The 18,974-nt window shown below is 34.7% G+C and overlaps 1 protein-coding gene across 12 annotated transcripts in view; it reads right to left on the bottom strand.

Annotated features, from left to right (window-relative positions):
* Window positions 1-17,091, bottom strand: part of LOC111766013 (endogenous retrovirus group K member 113 Gag polyprotein-like) — a 45,299-nt gene extending 28,208 nt beyond the window's left edge. For 3 of the 12 annotated variants that reach the window (XR_009184321.2, XR_011648627.1, XR_009184317.2), the window contains exons 1-3: window positions 16,559-17,091; window positions 1,992-2,059; window positions 1,233-1,900 (exon numbers count right to left, since the gene is read on the bottom strand). Coding sequence is in view for 4 of the 12 variants with exons in the window: in XM_058290906.2 (XP_058146889.1) it covers window positions 15,857-16,478 (622 nt within the window). In the remaining 8 variants the exon portion in view is untranslated. The other 9 variants (XM_058290906.2, XM_058290944.2, XR_002798184.3 and 6 more) reach the window with 8 other exon arrangements.
* Between the last annotated feature and the right edge of the window lie 1,883 nt (window positions 17,092-18,974).

Below are 18,974 nucleotides of genomic sequence, written 5' to 3'. Positions count from 1 at the left end.
TGTGAGATGGACCTGAGCTAAAATTCCATTAATCACCTGACCTCCCTAAACCCCAACTCTGGTGAACCACAGTGAAGTTTTGGGTCTCCTGGAATTAATGTCACTTCTGAACCAGTGCCTGATAATCCCTGAAATGTCTGATTATTTCCTTTCCCCCAATGCACAGTTACTCTGGTAAAAGGCCATAGGTCTCCTTGGGGAAAGGTGGGAGGAAGATTAACAGTATACATTTTTGGCAGTTTAACAGGATCCTTCCGAGGGGACCGGGCTTTCTTCTCATTCAAGGGGCTCTGGGTCTGTAAATTGTCTCAAGTCTGGGAATTGATTAAGGGGCTGTGATTCTCTGTGTCTATAATTTGAGTTAGGGATTTGTTTACTCTATGTAGAAGGCTTCAGTTTTATAGATCCAGAAGAAATTTAGTAGAATGCTCATCTCTTTCACTTCTAGGTATCCCATGATGTACTAGCCAATGTCATACCTCTATGCAACTCAGACTATTTTGAGTGCTGCTTTTAATCTGCCTTTCATTGTGGTAGCTGTCTTTGCAATTACTTGCTGATACTTGGCTTTTACTGGACTGAGATCTGCTCATCCTCAATGTTCAAGGATTCTAATTCCATCACAGCCCTCCCTACAGTAATATCTGGACTACAGAGAAGAACAACCACAGAGTTCTTCAGGGAAGACAGAGTTAGTCTTACAAATTTATTCCTCACAGTCCTGGTTAAACGTGTGTCCTCTGGACAATCCTAGGTTGGTTGGGCAGGTCTCAAATGGTAAATCCATTCTAGCATTCCAATCTCCCTAAGCCTTTGAATTCCTTCTTCTACAGTATACCAAGTCAAATAGGGCATCTCAAACTCAGACTAGTAAGCCATCCAAACAAACTGTTACAGCCCTTTCTAATCTCTCAAGCTGCAACATTGAATCCAAAATTTCTGCTTAGTGGGCCCATGTCAATAAATTCAGCCTGATCCAACTTTATATTCCTTCCACCATTATCCCATATCCTTAGTATCCATTCCCACACATATTCCCCTGATTTCTGTCTACATAAGATGAAAAACTCATGCAGTTCTTTTAGAGTATAGCATACTTCCTCATAGACCAGACTTTGTATTTCACCTTTGGGGGCTTGCTGTGATTTTAGTCTAGTAATAGGTCTCGAAGACAAGAGGGGCAGTGGGGGTAGGTAAAGAGAAAGGTTAGAAATGCCTTGCAAGCTACTGACCTCAGGGCATTCCTTTGCATTTTCTTCTGGTGAGACGGGATTAATCTTTCCAGACAGGGGTTGGAAGGCAGATTCCATAAGGCAGACTGGAGGCTGGGTAGTATAGGTTTCAGTTTGGCTGGTACCCACCTCAGGGCTAGAAGGAGGTCAGGACTCCCTGGAGCAGGCTGGAGGCAGGGTGATACAAGGTTGACAAGGTGTGGTCTCCACATGGCAGTCCATTCCCAATCCCCTGGATTCAACTGCTTTCCAATCAATGCCTACACTCTAACTGCAGAAACCCTATAGGGTTGAGATTTATCTTCCTTTGTACCTCAGCTACTTGTATAATGAGAGTTTGAGTTTGTTTCTCAGATACTTAAAGCCTGTGGATACAGAAGACATGATTTTCTTTCAGAACACACACAGAAAATTTTAAATCATTCATGTGGTGTTTAGATTTAAAATTTGAAGCCTTTAACTCATTTCTTTCTTTTGTAACTGTACCTAGAGTATCTAGGAGGAGCCAGACAACATAATTATACCTTTTGACTCCATAAAACTCTGTTAAAGTGTGGGAACACTCTTACCTAGATGCTTGCTTCTTATAATCATGGATATAGGGGAATCCAGTGATGATATTTTGGGTATTTCCATTGCCAACTCACACCATGGACTGTTAGCAGCCGCTTCATTATTGGAAAGAGAGTCATTAGTACCCTTGAGTCCAATTAGAGTGGAGAACCAATTGCAAAACTCCCAGAATCACCTCACACATACCATGTTTAAGACTCTGTTCCTCATGAACCACCCCACTCCTGGTACCAAGCTGTATTATTCAGGGTTCTCTGGAAAACAGATCAATAGGAGATGTCTGTTCAATAGTATGCAATTTTATGAGTCTCTCATGAGACCGTGGGAATACGCAAGTCCAGGTTCCACAGACAGGCAAACCAGGGCTTCAATGAAAGTCAAAGTGAAGGTCCTTGATGAGTTTCTGGGATATATTGGCTCTCCAAAGAGGAGCTAGGATATTCTCTCTGAATGCTGAAATCACTTCCCCTTTTGAGGCATTCAATCAATTGGATAAAGTGTCATTCATTGCTGATCATGGCAATCTCCCTGATTGATGTAAATGTAATCAGTTATCTATGCAGTAAAGTCACTGGTTATTAAAGACCATAAATGTCCTTGTATTACAATTAACCCAATGCTTGCTTGACCAAACAATTGGGTAAAATTACCTGACAGATCTGACACACATATCATCAGTAGTTAGTCTACAGGAATTTGAAGATGAAGGGGCAGAAGTAAGATTACACCTTCTCAATATCACTTCCAATGTCCTACTTTGAGAATTTGTGCTTTCTGTTCTTACAACTTGAGATTCTACTGAACTAGAGCTCTGATTCAGAAACCTCTATCAAAGATACAGTAAGGGTTCCATCTCAACTGAAATTATGGCTGTTAATGTTATGGCTGTTAATGAAGTTATGGCTGTTAATTGATGGTTTGCTCTTGTAATGGCCTGAGAAAAACCCTAGGGCAAAACTCTGAGAATTCTGTGAATGGCTGTAGAGGAAAGAGCAAATTATGACCTAGCACTTAGCTGTAGTTCTGTGTTCTCTAGCTTGTTCCATTGACCTGTCAATGTCAAGCCAGTTTTAGATATTTAAGCATCAGTGGCTGGTCATCATTTTGAAAATTTAGTGATGGAGTGATTTTAATAGGAGACACTAAGGGACAAGAGTTGAGCAAAGGAGAAACTGTAGCAGATGCTTTAGTGTGCTTAGTCACAACTTATTTGCCTATATCTGATTTTAGCCACAGTGTGTTGAAGAGTTTTGTTCAAGCTAAGACTCTTGTTGACAGAGTGCTGCATTCAGAGTGAGCTGCTATTTCTCTTTTTTTTCTGAAATCATGTGAGTTCAGTCAATGTGCAAGTGCATTCTAGTTGGGTGGGAGGTGAGTACTAGGAGGGTGACCCTCAAACAAAGGGGAGCAGGGAACAGTGTACAAATGCCTATTCTTCCATCTTTTTCATGAGCAATTGTGCATTTCATTCCCCTTGCATTTACACAATTCCTACATATCTTTCATTCTGGTTTACTGGTCTATACTTATTTCACCCTACTAATATCATAATATTTTAATTGCTTAAAACATATTTTGATATTGATAGGGAATATTCTGCTCCCAGTGCTTTGCCTTATATATTTAATTTCACAATTCTTTTGAATATCTTTGTATGCATACTGTTCAATATAAACTTTACAATTGGCCGTTGGGATTTCAATTGTGATCTCATTGAATTTATAGATTGATTTGTGGATAACATCTTTAGTGACATTTACCATTGAGGACCTAATCTAGTCAGGGGTTCTTTTTGTTCCTGTGTAAAGTTACTCATTTTCTCACTTAACCTATTTATATTTCTTTTGGGGTTTATGTGTATTTTGTATCTTTTATTTATATTGTAAATCGTTTTTTTCTATTATAGTTCCTTATTGAGGGAAGTGTTTAGGAAATGTGACCTACAGGTGTGCTATTGCTTTTGTAAGTTTATCAAGTTTTGTATGTTATCAAGCCATCTTATTTCCCCCTTATTTTCTATTGTTTCTACCCATGGGAGCATAGATACATGTACTTAATTGGCCATTTTTCTCACTGGCTTTTTTTGTTTGTTTCCAGATATGTTTCAAGCTAACTTCAAGTCCACATGGAGATATATTCTGTGTCTAGGAAGACTGAAAACCAGAGTTGATATTTAAGAATAGGACTCTGAAGCCATAAAGTCAAATTGGGATAGAGTTAGCAGTCAGTGAGCACTTAGAATTAGGTCCTACGACACTTAGTAATAATGTTGGTGTCAAGGTCAAGGAGTAGAAAATTCCAGTCAGATTCAGGAATGCTGAAAAATCTCCTTTTCTGTGACAGTTTCAATTTGAGATGATCATTTATTGGAGAGTGTCAGCTGGGAATCGAGGTTTGTAAGAATCATGGCAATGGAACCTTACAAGTGACAGAGGAACAAAGGCCTAACTGAAGTTTCTGGGTTGCTCCTCTCTTTTATGCAATTCTGTGGGCAAGAGTGTACCTTTTTGTCTTAGATACTATTGGAGCTATAGGCACATTGTGTATGAAAATTTTTTTATTTCTCCTTTCTATAACTGTGAAGAGTTTTTGCAGAGAAGGTATCCAACATTGCTCTTGAATGACTAAATCTTGGACATAATAATTCACTGCTAATAATGAGGAAAGTAGAATCTCTCTAAATTAACTTCTCACCACAGTTAATTAATATTAGTCACTATAACAGAAAGGTGAATTAGTTAATTCCTGACCTCCCTTCCAATACACAAAGATATGTACTTTTTTTAAGAGAAGTGGTATAATATAGCTACTAATAAGCTTCCCTAATTCTCTAATAGCAGATGATGGTTAGCCTTTTAGGATGATTACTTCTAAATGTAATTCAAGAGCTGTGAGTCTTGTTCTATCACTATACATTAATATAGTTTATAAGATAGTATTTATATCTGTAGCCCTCATATTTTTGTCTGTTCATTGCAAGCATAGAGATATACAGGAGTAGGGATATATAATTGGTCAAAGAAGAAAAAATCCTACACATTGATAAAATGGGAAGAATGAAGTGTAGTAGACATGGTATTAACTAAACTATGAATAGGAATATAAATATGTGAAGTGATAAAGGTGTGTTTTCTGACATGGCTGTATAGTATAAGAGACTCTGGGAAAAAGTCTATCAGTCCCATTAAATATGATACCAGATAATAGTTTCTGTGACTCTTGACAGAATAAGAAATTCATTAGAATAACCAGTAGCAGAGAAAAATTTAAAAGCAGGAACCAATGAATAGAAGGAATGATCAATGGAAACTATTGTATTGAGTAGTTGGATCATTAGTCCATAATAAGTACAGTTAGAATAAAAATGTTTGCATTCAGTATTATAAATAATACATCCATAATGGAAAAATATCTTAAATAGAAAATAGCAGAAAGAATAGTGAGGAGCATATAAATTGGATCGAGGAGTAGAAATATTAATAAAAATAAAAGGGAAATGAATGAGAAGTACTGACATTGCAGAAGTTAAAATTATAGGTACAGTTCTTTCAGTTTTGAGGTTAGGTCTCTAATTTGAAGTCTTTCTTCTTTTTTAATGTAAGCATTTGAGCTCTAAATTTTCCCTCAGAACTGCTTCACTGCATCCCATAAGTTTTGGTATATCATATATTCATTTCATTTGCCTCAAAATATTTTCTAATTTCACTTCTGATTTCCTCCTTAATCCCTTGGTTGTTTAAGAGTATGTTGTTTAATTTCTGAATATTTGTGAATTTTCCATTTCTCCCTCTCTTATTGATTTAGAGCTTCATTCCATGGTGATCAGAGAATATACATGTTATATTTACAATATTTTTAAATTCATTGTGACTTGTTTTGTGTTCTGAAGTATGGTCTATCTTGGACAATGATCCATATGCACTCAGGAATGTGTATTCTGATTTTATTGGGTGAGGTGTTCTACATATGACTATTAGTTCTACTTGGCTTAGAGCATCATTCATGTCTTGCATTTCCTTACTGATCTTCTGAAAAGATGTTCTATCCATTACTGAAAATGGTGTAATTAAAATTAATTTAGAGTCATCAATTTCTTCCTTCAAATCTATCAGTGTTTAAATAGAAGATCAAACTAAACCCAGAATGAGCAGAAGGAAGGAAATAACAAAGGTTAGTATGGAGGTAAGTGAAATAGAAAAACTAAAACAATAGAATCAATAAAACCAAAACTTGGTTCCTTGAAAAGGTCAATAAAATTGACAACTTTTGGTTAGACTTCCAAAGAAAAAAGAGAGCATGCAAATAACAAAAATCAAATATGAAAAGAGGGACATTACTAATGACCATACTGAAATAAAAAGGACTGTAAGAGGATCCATGAACAACTGTGTACCAATAAACAAAGTAAAATAGATGAAATGGACAAATACTTAGAAACACACAAACTGCCTACATTGACTCAAGAAAAAATAGGAGACCCCAGAAACCAATTACTAGTAATGATATTGAACAACTACTCAAAAACCTCCCAACAACGGAAAGCTTAGGACCAGATAGCTTCATAGGAGAATTCTACCAAATATTCCAAGATTTAACTCCAATTTTGTGCACATTCTTCAAAAAATTGAAGAGAAAGGAACACTCCTTAATTAATTCTACAAGGCGAACATCACCTTCATACCACAATCAAATAAATATACCACAAGTAAAGAAAATTACAGCCCAATATATCTTATGAGTATAGATGCAAAAATCTTTTAAGAAAATAGTCACAAATTAAATCCAACAGCACATTAAAAGTATTACACCTTTGTCAAGTGGATTTTATTCCTGGTGTGCAACAGTGGTTCAACATAAGAAAATCTATTAAAGCAATACACCACATTAACATAATAAAATAAAAAAATGCTTGATCATCTCAACTAATACAGAAAAAACATTTGACAAAATCTAGCATGCCTTCCAGGCCAAAACAATTAGAGCACTAGGAATAGAAGGAAACATTTGTCAAAGGGCATGTATGAAAAGCCCACAGCAAACACTCAAAGGTGAAAGCTGAAAAGTTTCCCTCTAAGATCAGGAACAAGAAAAGGATGCTCATTGTTACCATTGCTACTCAATATTGTTCTGGAAGTTGCCAGAGCAGCTGGGCAATAAAAATAAATGAAAAGCATCCAAATTGAAAAAGAAGCAGTTTTCCTATTTGCATATAGGATGATCCCGTACACAGAAAATCCTGAAAAGTACACAACAAAGCTCCTAGAGTTAATAAATGGTTTCAGCAAGCTGGTGAGGTGCAAAATCAACACACAGAATTTAGTAGTGTTTTTATACAAAAGAAATGAACAATCAAAAATTATGAAGAAATAAATTTCATTCATAGTAGTAACTAAAAAATCAAATATCTAGAAATGAATCTAACCAATGATATAAAAAATTGTACACAGAAAACTACAAAACATTGCTGAAAAAAAATTAAAAAGACCTAAATAAGTGGAAGGACATATGTGTTCATGAATTGGAAGACTAAATCTCATTAAGATGCCAATCTTACCATAGAAATTTTCAGATTCAGCACAATTCCCAATAAAAATTCCTTTAACCTTTTTTTTTGCAGAAAAGGAAAAACCAATCATCAAATTTAAATGGAAGGGTAAGGAGCCCTGAGTAGCTAAAGCCATCTTGAAAAAGAAGGATGATGTTGGAGGACTCGTACTTCCTCCTCTTAAAACTTAAGCCAAAACCACAGTAATCTAAAGAGCATGGTGGGGAACTGATGTAGCTCAAGCAGTTGAGCTTCCACCTGCCAATGGAGGTCCCAGGTTTGGTTCTTTGCACTTTCTGAAAAAAACAAAACAAACAACAAGCAAAACAAACGGCAAAACCAACTCAGGATAGCCGGTGTGGCTCAGTGGTTAATCACTGGCTTCCCACATATAAGGTTCTGACCCAGATTCATTCTCTGGTCCCTGGTAACTCAAAAAACAAACAAACAAACAAACAAAACAAAAACTCAGCATGGTACTGGCACAAGTACAGACAGAACAATGGAATCAAAGTGAAAGCTCAGAAATCAACCCTCATATTGGTGGACAATGGATTTTGACAAGGGGGCAAAGACCACTCAATTGGCAAAGAATAGTCTCTTCAACAAATGATGCTGGGGATCCTGGATCTCCATTTACAAAAAATGATAATAAGGAGAATGAGAGTCCCTACCTCACATCTTGTACAAGAACAACTCAAATGGATCAAAAACATAAATATAGTCAGACCTATCAAACTCCTACAAGAAATAGAGAAGCAGCTTCAGGACCTTGTGCTAGGCAATGATTTCTTAGAATTCACACCAAGCAAAAGCAACAAAAGAAAACATAGATAAATGGAATGTAATAAAAAAAAAAAACAAGCAAAAATCATAAAACAAAAAACCAAACTTTTGAGCCTCAAAGGACTTTATCATGAAAGTAAAGTGACACCATACATTATGAGAGAAAACATTTGGACACTACATACCTAATAAATGTTTAATATCTAGAATATGTAAAGAAATCCTTCAACTTAACAAATAGACAAACAATCCAACTAAAAATTCAGCTGAAGATTTGAGTAGACTTTTCTCCAAAATAGATACACAAATGGTCAGAAAGCACATGAAAACATGCTCAACATCATTAGCTGTTGGAGAAATACAAATCTAAACTACAATGAGATACCATTTCATACCCATTAGAAAGGGCGTTATTGAAATAAATGACAATAACAAATATTGGAGAGGATGAGAGAAATAGGAACATTCTTTCATTGGTGGTTACAATGTAAAATGGTGCAGCCACTGTCGAAAATAGTTTGCCAGTTCCTCAGAAAGCTAAGTGTAGAACTACTATAGGACCCATTAATCCCACTTTCAGGTATATACCCTAAAAATTGAAAGCAGTGACTCAACCTTATATTTTTCCCTGTTGTACTGAGTGGCATTATTAACAATTGCTAATAGACAGAAGCAATCCAACTGTCCATCAGCTGATGAATGGATAAATAAAGTTGATACAATGGAATGTTATTCAGCCATAAAAAGCAATGAAGTCCTGATACATGCAACAACATGAATGAACTTTGACGATATCGTGATGAAGGAACTAAGTCTGAAGCAATAGGACAAATATTGCCTGATTTCACTGATTTGAAATGATGAGGCTAAGCAAACACATAGAGTCATAATATAGAATATACGTTATTTGGGGATGGTGTGAAGATAGGGAATGGGAAGTCAAGGCTCGAAATATACAGGGTTCCTATTAGGAATGAAGCAAATGTCTTAGGAATGGGTGAATTTGATGGTAGTACATCATTGTGAATGTTATTAACAGTACTGAAATAAATATTTGAATGTGATTAAAAGGAGAAATGTTAGATTGTATATATGGTATCAGATTAAATTTTTTAAAAATCCATGGAACTATACTACACAATGTACCCTAATTTAAATCATAGGTTATAGTTCATAGTATAATGAGAAAAAAATGTAGCAAATAGTCTACACCAATTCAAGGTGTTTATAATAGGATGGTATATGGGAACTCTGTATTTTATGCATGATTTTTCTGTAAACCCACAACTTCTCAAAGAAAAAGGTGAAAAAATTGCAAGTACAATTTAAAGAGAATGAAATTCTAGAGAAAAGTTTATGATAATTACATGCTGATTCATCATAATTAACTCTGGTATGATAAACACCATAAGGTAAAATGATCATTCATCCATTATTTAGAAGCTTTGGGGAAATGGTCTTATTTATACATCAAATATATAATGCAGATTCATATGTACTTGCTACCACTAAAAGAAAATTTAAGGCCAAATGTAACTGATAAGTCAACTTCTAATACTAGCCTTTAATAAATTGTTTTCTTCAGCTTATTAAAAAAATCTTTAGCTCATACACTTGATAGTAGAGAGGAATTTATTTCTTTATCAGTGAACATGAAAAAATTTGTGCTTTAAGGTTGTAGCCAGGGCCAAAATTAATGAAACAATTTGCAAGTTTAGCAGTTGTAGCAAAGATTCAAATTTCTTTTTAAAAGGTAGAATTGAAATGATCAATGTCTTTGAATAATTAGCCTTTATACAACACAGTAATTGCCAGAACACTCACTTATGGGAAATATGTGTTTCCAAATTCTGACAAAGTGACATACATAATTGGTGATGCATTGCAATTTACTACTCCAAGAATTTGTCTACAGGGAAGGTGGTAAAAATGACATCTCTCTTCCCTATCAATGCATTATACGGTTATGGTAGCTTGATCATAAGCAGTGTAGAAATGATAAATGACAAGTCTTTTACTTTTCTTTTCTTTTTTTAAATCTTTTATTTCTCAAAGTTCTATGCTTTCTTTCAGTGAGTTCTCAGATTTCCTTTAAGTACTGGAAAGGATACTACAGACTTCCATATAGAGAGTTTTACAGTTTGAGATGAAAGCTGGGAGCAAAAACTCTTGGACTTTACCAAGTAGAGAGGATCACATATTTTTTGCTGTCCATTTAGCTCCTATCAGTGAAGGAATGGTCACTCTGTTCTCTAGAACTGTGCCACAGTTTTGCAGTGTGGACATTTCAGCATGTAAACTGCATTCTGAAGAGTCCCAAGAGTTAATATGTATCTTAATGCACAAATTTTTAACCATCATGACATGTATGCATTCAATACTCAGAGATATATAAGGTACATCACGATAACAACAATGAGGTAGGAAAGCGTGTACTCGAAGAAGTAAAATCATTAGAAAACATTACCAAACTCCTCTAAAAATTTTAGCAACATTTTATGAAAACAATCTATGACAAAATGAAAATGTTGTGCTTTCCTCCTTTGTAGCATAGGAATAGCTAATAAATGAAGGCATTGTAAGTCATTGACAGAAACAGATTTAGAAGTAAGCATCTCACTTTTATGTTTTGGGAACAAGCAGGAAAAAAATAAGAAAAGTAGATTACTCTTTCACAACTTTATGATTAAATAGCTAAGAAAGTACATGTTATCAAAACTTGTGTTATAAAATTTTTAATGAGAAAAAAGGATTAGGAGGTAAAGAGTTTATATTTGAAACATAACTATTTTGCTCTTAAGAATTAACTAAAGGTGCATCTTGTAACTCCAAGTCTATTTTGTTATCACAAGTTACAATAACATGCTGGTTGATCAAATTTGACCAAAAAGTAACTTAAACACCCTAAGAAAAATATCGGAAAGAATGTTAATGCTGAATTTGTTAAGTAGAAGTAGGTTTTCACAATACCACTGACACATGGCTAGAACCTCACTACATTTATGCATTGCTATCTCTGTCAAAGCACAAGGATGCACTAGTATGGTATAAAAATAGACATAAATCAGATCATAATCACCATAGATAGATTAACAAAACAAGTAAACATTAAATATGCAATTTGAATACAACCTGTGAAAGTGGTTTTGTGGTACTAAGATGGACTTTTTCATGTTTGGTTCATGGATGTTCTCAGTTATTAGATAGTCACTAATAGTGGTCTCTGGTAAACAAGTTCTGTTTCAGAATTAATGTGTTTTGTTAAGGCCAATTTGTGTTAAGAAGACTTACACTGCAGGAGAAATAATTTAGCTAAAGTAATTTTTGATTTTGGATTTTCATTTCAATGACAATTAAACTCTTTATGCAAGAATATTTTAGAATGTGAATGGCCACTATGTAACCAAGTGTGGGAAACAAACTCATGTTGTTTCCATGGAGGCAGGTTGCTTCCATGACCACTGAGTCAAACTGTCCCTTATGATTGTTGGGATTCCCCATAGGGGCACTTTCCCAAACTATTCCATAGGAATCATTAAAAACGACAGATCCTCTTCCCATATGGCATTCATACCATCTTTGCATATCACCAGCATTCCTCATAGGACAACTATAACTTGGATACTTATATTCTTGGTATTGATAGGATGGGAATAAAGTTACCAAAGATTTAGTATTATTATGGCTAAAATTGATCATAGTTCTATTTTTCACAGCCATACATGGTGGGCGATTGCCAATGCAAAGAGGTTGGAAATCAAATGGAAGAAAGAGATTATAAATCCTTTGTCCTTCTTCTCGTGGCTTAAGTGGTAACCTATCATCCACGGGTCCAGGAAATATATGAGTTTTATTTAAATAGACAGGAAAAGAAGGATCTTTCCAGGTTAACACTCGAAGTAATGGGGGATTAGGGATATAAGCCCAATATGTGTAATTACCATTACCATTGCCGGTTTCACTCACTATCAGTAGGATCCATATGTGTAGAAGACTCCACTTCTTCAGTCCTAGGTTTAATCCCTTTTGCCAGAAGCCAGATTTCTTCTCCATTTTCTGAAATGGTAAGAGCATAACCTCGCCCCCATACTTTAACCCTGCCTTTCTTCCATTCATTACTCAAAATGTCTTTCCAAAATATTGGTTGATTCTCAGATTCTGTAATTTCTGTGGATTTTTGAGAATGTCCAAAATGACATTCAGCCAGTGTCATAGAATCATAAACGTTAAGAAAATTTAAGGTAAACAAAGCTTTAGCCAATTGATCTTTAGGGGATATCATACCATCATCTCCCCCTTTTTGTTTTAAAAGCATAGTCTTGAGAGTATGATGGCATCTTTCAACAATAGCTTGACCTGTAGGATTATGGGGAATGCTGGTAACATGTTCAATAGCATATTTCCTACAAAAGGAAGCAAAGGATTTACTAATGTAAGAGGGTCCATTTTAATTTTTTGAGGGCATCCCATCACAGCAAAAGCAGACCAGAGATGTGAGCGAACATGATGAAACCGTTCCCCACTTTGAGCAGTAGCCCACATGAAATGAGAGTAAGTGTCAATACAAACATGAACATATTGTAGTTTACCAAAAGATGGAATGTGAGTAACATCCATCTGCCATAATTGATTAGGAGTCAGGCCCAGAGGATTAGTTCCAGCCTGAAAAGGCACTGCTGTTAGTGGTCCACAGGTAGGACAAGTACGAATAATTTCTTGCGCTTGTAGTCTTGTTAACTTTTGATATTTATTTCACAGGCCTTTAGCATTAATTTGAGTTAAAGTATGGTAATCAAGAGCACTTTGTAAACACCCCACTAATAAATCAGCTCGAGCATTACTTGCTGTCATAGGACCTGGCAAAGAGGTATGAGAATGTATATGTGTAATGTAAATAGGATGCTGTCTTAATCTAATCAGATGTTGCAAATCAGCAAAAAGTTGAGATAATTCATCAGTAACAAAGATATGAGCTGTTTCAATATGCTTAACAGTAAGGCATACATATTCAGAATCAGAGACAATATTCAAAGGTTCCTTAAATATTGTTAACACCTTAATGATGGCAGCAAGTTCAGTACGCTGAGCAGACGTGAATGGAGTCTGCCAAGCCTGTTCTTTTCTAGAAGTAATGTATGCTGCTTTTTTATTACTATTACTATAAGTAAATACTGTACAAGATAGTTGGGCTATGCACATAGCCCTGAAAAGCACTGCAAAAGTTTATTGTTGGATTTTTTACAGATAGAGGAATGTAGCTGGCTTGATTTGTCTAAGAAGACACTAAAGAAAGTCTTAGCAAGTTTTAAAACAAAGTGATAGCAACACAGCTGGACACTAACTTTTTGCAACAAATTAGCAGTGTTTGGGATTGCTGCATACTACAGTGTTGTTACTTTTATCTATGATAAGAGGTTGTTTCTGTGACACACACTCTTATAATAATTAAAATCATGATTAACTACATTGTTCTTTTCTTTTTAATATTATGCTGAAATATTGGTAACTTTATACACTTTTAAGCATTTATAGAAACCTTTTACTCATACAATTTTAATTAACAGGGTTAAAGGAAAGAAAAAACTTGTTAATTTTATAACACTTTAAAACACCTTTTATTCAACTTATAATTTTTCTTTCAAGGTAAAAGAACAAATCTTTTATAATTGGTTTGGAATAAAAGGCTACTTTTCAGGATTTGATTTTGAGAAAGCAGTTTTGAACATTATGTTCCTTTAAAAGAGATAACACTTTTCCTTCTTGGAACACCGAGGAAATGATGAGGTTAAAACACAAGAAACTATTTTGATAAAATAGACTTTCTTTGTATACTGATTATTGAGGATAAAAACTTTTACCAAAACAGATTAATGATTTGAGAGGCTTTGAGAAAGAACAAAATTTTAACTTTGCTTTAGTATACTACTTGATATTAAAGATTTTAAAATTTTATAGATAGACCATCAAATTTTATTTAACTTTAATTATAAAAATTTCTTTTCTACGAACCTTCTGCACTTTTAGTATTCACTCAGGTTTTGTTCCATATTTTACTCTTTCTTAATAACCAATCATTTTATCTCAGGACAAAATCATTTCCTGTTTCCTTAATAATGAAAACACATTTCATATAGCCCATATACGAAGTTATCAAGCAAACTTCTTATAACATAATACCGTCAACACTTAACAAGCTTGTTAAAATAATAAACTTTTCTTTAAATACTTAGTAGCATGCAATATCAGAAACAGTTTCCTAGAAGCAAGTTGTCAAAGGAGACTGGCTGCAGCCAAGCTTTTCTGTCATAAAATTACCTTTTATTATTATTATTATTATTAATTCAGTTTTGTTTAATAATGACCTTTTGGAATTAGCCAGTTAAACACTTTAAACAATGCTTCATAAGACTTTTTATAATTATTTATAACCATATAGACTATAATTATATTATTTTAAGACAAATTTTACTTTTACAGAACTTATTTTTTTTTTTTTTTACTTAAAGTTACCACAATACTTTCTATAACTTGCCACATGCATTTAAGTTCCAAGAGTTTATGAAAATTAGCCATCCTACTTTAGGGCAAAACACACTTTTTTGCAAAAACTTATTAAATTTCAATTAGCATTCTCACAAACTTTTAACCTTTTTAATATTCATTTAAGTTTTACATCCTTCATATTATCCTATGAAGAAAAATAAGCTATTCATTTCAATCTAGGCAAGAACAACTTTTTATAAAAAGACTTATAGTAATTTTGTTAATCAAGACTCACAATTTTTATCATTGTAGAGATCTTATTAACATTTAAACTTATGTATTAATATAAGCGCTTATTTAATTTTGGCCATTTGAATAGAGCTCTTTTATAAATTTTTATTAATTTATATTACCATCCGGAGATATCAAAATATACACTGACATTGAACGAACAAACACAGAACAATCACAACACAGTAACAGAAACATACAGTTTACAATTAACTCATAATTCTTACTTTCTTGATACAGCTGCTTTTAAGCTCTCCATTATATCACATTTTAAATATCACTTCTTAAGATTTCTTCTGGAATCCATGTTGCCTGTAACATGCAAGCTTGTGCTTGGAAATATTTTTGTTAGTTATCAGCAATCAGTTAAGATAACTTGAGCAGCATAAATATAGTTAAAACTCTAATTTAGCAGTTTAGACAGACCATTAACGCACATTTTTGGATTACTACTCTGTAAGACTATACTGAGACTTGAAGTTCAGGAGTAAACTATTGATTTAAAACTGAAAATTCCTTTTTAAACCTTGATAAAAATTTTGTACTAATTTTATTACCTTGGTTAAATAAGCCCAATTAGAATTAGCATGGAAATAAAACAGAACACCAATGTTGCCATGTTTTTCTCTTTTTTCAATGTCTTAACTCTATTAACCCCGACTAGCCCACAGCTGCATTGGCATGTAGACAGCAGGGGGGTTGCAGAGTTGCTGCCAGAATAGTTTCCTTATCTTAGTTAACACTTTAACAGAGAGTTTTCTTCCATGCCTGATTTCACTAACAAGGACATTATTTAGTATCTTTGCCCGTTTTAAATCTTTCAATAGTTTAAAAGTTTTTGGCTCAGGATGAAACTTGACACCCCCTTGTGGGTGTTGAGCATCAGGAGGAATTTGTTGAATAGTTATAGGAAAAGCTGCTACAGCTTGCATAGCCAGAGGCTCACCTTGACTAGATCCCAGGAAAAGACATCTCATTAATGGAGTAACAGGCACAGGATTTGGCTTAAAGCTGCTATGAACATAAGGCAGGTCCGTAGAGAAAAGTCCACTAGGTACTTTTCCAGGTTCTGGAGGTGCAGAAGGAACCTCATGAGTCAAATTAGGATATATGTTTGCCTTAGAAATATTTAGTTCCGACATGGATTTAGTTAAGAATGGATTTGTGTCTTTAACTTCAAATAACTCTTCTTCTTCCTGATCCTCCTCCAAGTTCCTGTCTTTACCTGTATCATTCACAGCCATTTCCTCCCTTGAGAAAAGAACAATCTCTTCTTCTTCGTCAGACTGCAAAGGATCTAATGCTGCAGCAATATGCTGTCCTAAGGCCCAAACTGATACAGGTATATTCTCTCCTTTCTGATATGCTCTCCCCCATGCTTTCATTACTTGCCTCCACTGCTTAACATTCATCAAATTCTTTCCTTGTGGTTGAAACCAATAACAATGCTTTTGAACCAAAGCAAACAATTCTAACAAATCTGCAGTCTTAACTGTGATGCCTACACTGTGCAACAGTGTTTTCAAAACCTGTGAATATTCTTCCAAGTGTCCTGGTTGATTACCCATACCCTGATGCTAGCGGAAAGCAAAACTTAATAATATGAAGCAGCAATCTACCCAGGTTAATTAATTTCGACGCTCCTTACCTAAAAAAGGCTTTTCAGCTTTCCGTGTTCCCGATCCAGAGGTGGAAGATTCTACGCTGCCGTGTCTTGATGAATCCTCTGCCTCGGGCCCCACGTTTGAGCGCCACCTATGGGAGTCTTGGTCGGTGACCCGAGGTATCGGGAATGAAAGACAAAGAAAGATTGTGTTCAGGGGATCTGAGAGCATTGATTTCTCAAGCTCATCAGACAACTTTATTGAGTCGAGGGGCTAGTATATATACCCCTAGCATACGTGACATTCAGCACAAAATCAAGTTACCTATTACCCTTACCTCATTCTATATTAACTAGTGATTGATGAACACCAACAAACTTTACTGGAACTATTATTGTAAAAATCAGTAACTATGCTCATAAATCTTGTTACTCAGGTTGTTCTGTTCTATATGTATTGTTCTGCCTGCAGGTGTGCTTACCCAGCCAAGATTGTGATCTGCACCAATAATCATAAGGGACAGTTTGACTCAGTGGTCATGGAAGCAACCTGCCTCCATGGAAACAACATGCGTTTGTTTCCCACAACCAAGTACTCCTCTTTGATTTCATCTCCAGCATTTGTTTTATGTTTATGATTATACTGGAACCCAGTGATCAGTTGAAGTGACAGCATTTTTGCTTTTCTTATATTAGTGGGCATATCTGTCTGCCACTGAGTTGGCATTTCAATTGACAGTTATTTTCATAACTTGAGTTTTAAGTTATTCAGTCAATCCAGACTTTAATTTGATATTACAAAAATAGCATAGTGTAACAGAATAATTGTAACAGGCTAATGAGAAAAGAACAGAGGCAAGTTTGTCCTAAGAATGATGCATTTGTACCAGAGTAAGTTCAAAGAGCTTCATAAAGAATTTTATAAAAGATTTCACATTAGTTTGAATAGTGAAAAGCAGAAGAATAACTAGAGAAAAGTATAGTGGTGTTGAACTAAAAAAACCTGTGCCTTGTCATTTTGTAACATATTAGCATTGTACAAATTCTGTCTTTGTGTATACTACTTTATAAAATGGCTCATTAGCAATAAATGTACTAGGAAATTCCCCATGAATAAATTTTGAATGGTTCTTTTAAAAATTTTCAGAATTTTATTTTGGTATATACTCTCAGATTGTTCCATAGCAATATTGGAAAAGTATATAAAAGAAGATCACTATTTAGTTTCAGCAAAATGATATTTTACAAAATATTAACTCTAAATTATTAATTTGAATTTTATTAGATACATAATTCTGCTAGTATTTGACTTTTGTGTTTTTATCTATGACTTATAAGCACCAGCAATTTATTGCTGGATTTGTTTATATTCACTTAGGAAATATAATAAAAATAAAAGCCTCAGAATTTTTATTCTAAAGGGTATATTATTTGTACATGAATTAGGATATAATGGAATATTCTAATATTTAATGGCTAATGCTAGAATTTTAGCTTGCAAAGTACCAGGAACGTTTTGGTTTTTTAAAACGGTATTTATTTGGGGTAAGAGCTTATAGTTCCAAGGCCATAAAAAGTACAGCTCAAGGTACCATAAAAGGTGATTTCTCATTCAAGTCAGCTATCATGTATTGAAGCAAGATGGCGGGCAATATCTGCCTGGCCTCTGCTTTCCCCTCCTGGCTGTACTCTTCGCCAGAGCTCAGCTAGGGGCAGCTAGGGCTTGTCTCTCCCTTGGCATCCTTTCTCAGGCTCAGCTGCTCAGCTTTTCCCCTGATTTTATTATAAGGAATCAGGCATATGGCTCATCTCTCCCCAGGGCCTCAGCATCTTGAGCCTCTCTTTTCCATTACCTGGCAGCATCAAATGTGGCAGAGCTTCCTTTTCTGGTGAGTCTCCACTTTTTAAAAAAATCAGACCCTGCAGGTGGGTGGATACTAAACCTGAATCATGCCTCATTGAGGTAGTCCAATTGAAAAAAGGTCTCACACCCGCAGGAGTGGACGAGCCCACAAATATAATCTCTTTCTTTTAGTGATTCATAGAATAATTTCAAACTGCCACAGTTTGGGAATAATGTTTGTGGTTCTTTTGTTTTTGTAGTGGAAAGTTACTCTGTTGATGGGAACCACAGTGAATTGGTTTATCTAGAGTTATATTGTATGTGTCTTAGAAAAGAAAGACTAAGGAAGTTATAAAAATATGAAAATAGACATGCATTATATAGGAAAGACTCCTAGGATTTCAGCCAATTAATATGCAATGAAACATCTGTGGTAAAGGGATAAGATATTTGATAAAGTAATTCTTTTTATTAAGAAGTGATATATTAAGAGAACCAGTGGCACACTCATTTTTAAAAAAAATTTACATTTAAATTATTTGGAAAATTATTTCTCAGAATCTATTTAGCCATTAAAAAAGCCTTGAACTGGGCTTGTATATTTTGAACATATCTAGA

This window comes from Dasypus novemcinctus, chromosome 1 (assembly GCF_030445035.2).
Source record: "Dasypus novemcinctus isolate mDasNov1 chromosome 1, mDasNov1.1.hap2, whole genome shotgun sequence".
Lineage (NCBI taxonomy): Eukaryota > Metazoa > Chordata > Mammalia > Cingulata > Dasypodidae > Dasypus > Dasypus novemcinctus.
The sequence above is the reverse complement of the archived record's forward strand: the minus strand, read 5'-3'. Positions and strand labels throughout refer to the sequence as shown.